General features: G+C 50.1%; 1 protein-coding gene across 1 annotated transcript in view; it reads left to right on the forward strand.

Annotated features, from left to right (window-relative positions):
- Positions 1-5388, forward strand: part of LOC105512277 — a 129628-nt gene that overhangs the window by 56189 nt on the left and 68051 nt on the right. The window contains exon 4 of the mRNA XM_011942702.1: positions 3064-3163. Within this exon, the coding sequence (XP_011798092.1) occupies positions 3064-3163 (100 nt within the window). The remainder of the gene's footprint in view (positions 1-3063; positions 3164-5388) is intronic.

Here is a 5388-nt window from a genome sequence, read left to right on the forward strand (position 1 = left end):
TGTTTTTGGTTTGTATTACTTGGCTACAGTCGCCTCCTAAATGTCTGCCTATCTTAGGTCTTTTCCTCCATGAATAGAGTGAGCCTAAATAGTGGTTAGTTTAAAATAAAATAATCAAATCATGTTACTCCCCTCCTTGAAATTCTTCAGTGGCTGCTTGTGGCTCTCGGGGTAAAGTTCTCATCCTTAGCTCAGCACCCAAGGCTGCCGTGGCCCAGTCCTCAGCTTAGCCCCCACCACTTCCCATGTGGGCTTTTCACTCCAGCCACACCCTAGGGCTGGTCCCCACATCCATGATGCTGGTCCATGCTCCCATGTCTTTTTTTTTGAGATGGAGTCTCACTCTGTCACCCAGGCTGCAATGCAGTGGCACGATATCAACTCACTGCTATCCCCACCTCCCGGGTTCAAGCAATTCTCCTGCCTCAGCCTCCCGAGTAGTTGGGATTACAGGCATGTGCCACCATGCCCAGCTAATGTTTTTGTATTTTTAGTAGAGATGAGGTTTCACCATATTGGCCAGGCTGGTCTTGAACTCCTGACCTTGTGATCTGCCTGCCTCGGCCTTCCAAAGTGCTGGGATTACAGGCATGAGCCACTGCGCCGGGCCATTCCCGTGTCTTTATTGTGCTCTTCCACACCCCTTTGCCCCCTGTCTTCCTGGGCCTTTGAACCACCAATCCAAGCCCACCTGAGCCTCCAAGTCTGGGCTCAGGGCCCCTTCTCTGTGCTCTCCCATAGTGCCCAGGCATCCCTGTTTTGGCTCCCATGGTGCTGGGCCTCCACTAGACTTCACACTCAGAAGGGCCCAGGAGGATCTCCAGCACAGTCTGTCTGGAATATAAACTAGACAGATGGGCTGGGCATTGTGGCTCGTGTCTATAATCCCAGCACCTTGGGAGGCCAAGGCGGGTGGATCACCTGAGGCCAGGAGTTCAAGATCAGCCTGACCAACATGGCAAAACTCTGTCTCTACCGAAAATACAAAAAAAAAATAAAAAAAAAATTAGCTGGGCATGGTGGGTACCTGTAATCCCAGCTAATCGGGAGGCTGAGGCAGGAGAATTGCCTGAACCCAAGGGCTGGAGGCTGCAGCGAACTGAGATTGCGCCATTGCACTCCAGCCTGGGCAATATGAGCGAAACTCCATCTCAAAAGAAAAAAAAGAAAAAAGCTAGACAGATGATGGCAAGCACTGCTGGCTGGCTTCCCAGCGCTTACATGGTGGCCATTTCTCTCTTGCTCTTTGGGGATTGGGTTCTAGTGTTTGTGTTGCCAAATGCAGCACTTTTTTCTTGTACACTTTACTTCAACGTTGATTAAATTAAATGTCTCGGGATTTCAAGGGAATTGGGATTTGACCCCTTTTCTCAAAGGACTTGTACGCTGAGTACATGATGACTGTTCATTCAATGAATGTTTATTTACTGAGCACCTTTGCAGAGCCAGGCAGGGAAGGTGGCAGAATTAAAGCAGCCAGTCACAGGGAACTTAGAGGAACTTCCATGGCTTTTCATCTTCTCATGCCTTGGTTTAAAGTACCGGAGAGAGATTATAGTTCTCCTTGCCAGAGACGCCTCTTTCCCCGATCATGGATGTTTCCTTAGAAACCAACTTGCGTGTCCCCCACTTTCATGGACTTTGAAGCTGGAGTCTTCCGTAAACATTACTTCATGGGCATGTGAGAAACAAGCCTTTCCTGCCCCCGCCGTGAGCCTCCAGCTTTCTCTAAGTCGACTTCTCAAGGGGATACTGCCGTTTCTTTTAATATCCAAAAACCCGTTTGAACATTACATGGTTTTCTCACGGTAACACTTCAGTCAGCTGCTTACAGGGTCATTTTGGTAAATAAGCAGAAAATCAGAGAAGTATTGCTGGACTTGGAGGCAAGTCTGTGCAGTTCAGAGCAGCAGAGCTTTTGAATCAAGACATCATGAGAGGCTGAGGCAGGTGAATCGCTTGAACCTGGGAGGCAGAGGTTGCAGTAAGCCAAGATCGCGCCATTACACTCCAGCCTGGGCAACAAGAGTGAAACTCGGTCTCCAAAAAAAAAAAAAAAAAAAGAAAAAGAAAAAAAGAAAACAACCTCCTGGGCTCAGGCAATCCTCCTACCTCAGCCTCCTGAACAGCTGGGACTACAGTCGTGTGCCACCGCACCTGGCTAATTTTTGTTTATTTTTTATTTTTTGTAGAGGTGGGGGTCTCACTATATTGCCCAGGCAGGTGGGGAACTTTCGGGCTCAGGTGATTCTCTCACTTCAGCCTCCCAAAGTGCTGGGATTACAGGCATGAGCCACCGTGTTCTGCTGGGAAGAGTAATTTCCTGGGATGGTGTTAGACTTGGGCAAACACATGAAAAGAGTAACCTGTTGAAACCACTGATGGCAACCACAGTTCTCCACGAACTGGTTTCCGTGTTGCTACCAGACGGAATCCTGCCATTGGTCGGGGAATCCCATGGCCAGGTGGGCTCTCCTTCTTGACGGGAACACTCTCCTTCCCCACAGATGGTAGCAACCTCGGATTAGAGATCTACCCTGTAAGGCATCAGGAACTCTGAGTAGAGCTGAGTCTAGTGATTGGAACCCCTGCCCCGCAGTATCCAGCTTAATGCTGACCGAGAAAAGATACCCAGGGGGCGGTAACCAATGAGTGCTCTGGTCCCACAACAAAACCCTCCTTTCTTACACATTGTTCCTCAGTGTTCAGTTGTACCTTATCTCTCTCCTTCTGTCCTCGCAAAGCCCTTGAGGAGAATGACTGGGTCTGGTGGGTGGATGAACCCAAGATAGCATTGTCCCCTTTGTGTGAGATTCCCAGGGCTTTCACAAAGGGCTGTCCTTCAGCTTAGGCCAGTTGTCTGCTACAGATTTTCTGTTATCTTCTCTACAGCTAGAGATTCCAGGCAAGGCTGGAGCTTGGGCTGGGCTAGGATGCGCTGGGGGTGGGTGGTGGTAAACATGGGGTCTCTGGTATTTTATACACCCATAGTAGGGACTTGAAAAGTGCTCATTGATTGGATGATTTGATGAGTGACCTGGTGATAATCTTTATCCTTGTTAGAACACACCACAGCCATCAGCACTGGAATGCAAAGACCAGAACAAACAGAAGGAAGCCAGCAGCCAAGCCGGGGCAGTTTCAGTCTCCACCCCAAATGCAGGTGAGAGAAGTGATGGGGGCTGAAAGACGGATGACCTTAATTATGATAATGATACCCTTTATCACAGATGGGCATGCCTGCCTGGGCTGTGGAAGCCACACCTGGAAGAATATGGCTCAGGACCCCAGGAGCCCAGCCCCTCTTTCTCCTGGGCCTGGAAATTCAAATCCTAGTCTTCTTTCAGCTTTGTGAGAAGCCCACAGGAAATGCACTTACTGCGGAAGGATTACGTACTCCTTCAGAAGGAATCTCAAGGGTTTCTTCATAGGGAGGGCTACTGTGCAATATCCACATGCTTTTAAGACAGTACCTATTAAACCCAGAAGCCAGGGTGGGGCAGAAACCAAAGACTTAGAATTAAAGGGTTGGAATATACTTCTAGTGGAAGATCTACCAGAGTTTAGAAAAAGTCTTTTTGATCCTCTAAAGGAAATGGTTTTTCAGGCCTCCTAGGAGGGAGATGCCCACATGGAGAGTGAGTCGGAGGGGAAGAAGTGAGCGACTATGGGGTATGGAAATCCTGGGTCATAGGGAGCTACGTTGGGGGGTCATTGGCTCAGTTTAGGCCATAGCCATGTTTCTGGCCTGCACAAAAACTTAACTGTTTTTTGGAGGTAATTGCAAACATTTAAGAATCAGGAGACTGGCTGGGCATGGTGGCTCATACATGTAATCCAGCTCTTTGGGAGGCCGAGGCAGGCAGATCACTTGAGGTCAGGAGTTCGAGACCAGCCTAGCCAATGTGGTGAAACCCTGTCTCTACTAGAAATATAAAAATTAGCCAGGCATGGTAGCAGGCACCTGTAATCCCAGCTACTGGGGAGGCTGAGGCAGGATAATCGCTTGAACCTGGGAGGCGGAGGTTGCCGTCAGTCGAGATTGTGCAGCTGTACTCCAGCCTGGGCGAAAGAATGAGATTCCGTCTCAGAAAAACAAAACAAAACAAAACAATAAATGAGAATATGGAATGTGTGGCCTCTCAACATTTTGTCATGTTCACTGAGCCCGCATTCCCACATGGCAATGTCAGCTGGAGAGGACTGACTGCCCTGTCACCGGGCAAAGGGAGCTCCGCTTCCTTCCATCCGCTCCTGTGGACCCTCCTTCCACCATCTGAGCCCCATTTTCTCTTCTCACCTCTTCCCTGCCCAGGATTCCACCCATAGCCTGGGGTGAATGTCACTTCAGCAAATAAACAGGCACATACTCCACTTCCTTTAAAGAAAGCCTCCCAGCCTGGTGCGGTGGCTCACGCCTGTAATCTCAGCACTTTGGGAGGCTGAGGTGGGCAGATCACAAGGTCAGGAGTTCGAGACCACCCTGGCCAATATGGTGAAACCCTGTCTGTACTAAAAATACAAAATTAGCCGGGCGTGGTGGTGCACGCCTCTAATCCTAGCTACTCGGGGAGGCTGAGGCAGAAGAATCGCTTAAACCTGGGAGGCAGAGGTTGCAGTGAGCTGAGATCGGGCCACTGCACTCCAGCCTGGGTGACAGAGCTAGACTCCATCTCAAAAAAAGAAGGAAAGCCTCCCTCAAGTCTGAACCCCTCTTGCTGTGTTGCTATTCGTTGAGAGCCAACTGGAAAGCGTTGCCTGTTTCATTCCTGTCACCTCTTCCTCATCTTCCCTTCACTCCAGTCCCCCTATTCCCTGTCCCCAGGCTTCCACCCTGCCACTCAATACTGCTCTTGCTGACTCCACTTCACTGATAGGAGTGCCCAGGGAACTCTCTGGGCACTCAGTGCTGTGCCCTCTCCTTCCTTGAAACACCCTGCCCCCTCTGCTTGGTGAGATCTCCTTCGTGTTGACGTCTGTTTGGTTAGGATGACTTTGCCCTCCCTTCCTAGGCCCTTTATGGGCTCCCCTTTTCCCATAACCTCAAAAGCGGCAGAATTTCCCAAGGACCTGTCACGGGTTTTTGTTTTTCTCACTCGGGACTCTCTCTCCGGGTAGCCTCTTGGGGCTCTGTGGCTCTCAGGCCTGCTTCTCTTCCGAGCTCCAGGGCTGCACCTCTGGGCTCCCCTCCACCTCCCCTCTGCCTGTCTCTCCATCCCCCTCCCCACCGTCTCTGGTCAGCTCTGCTAACCATCTGGCCCACACCAGTCACCCACCTTCTTAACATTTCCAATGTTTTTGGTTTGTATTACTTGGCTACAGTCGCCTCCTAAATGTCTGCCTATCTTAGGTCTTTTCCTCCATGAATAGAGTGAGCCTAAATAGTGG

Source organism: Colobus angolensis, unplaced genomic scaffold (genome assembly GCF_000951035.1).
Source record: "Colobus angolensis palliatus isolate OR3802 unplaced genomic scaffold, Cang.pa_1.0 Scaffold21, whole genome shotgun sequence".
Lineage (NCBI taxonomy): Eukaryota > Metazoa > Chordata > Mammalia > Primates > Cercopithecidae > Colobus > Colobus angolensis.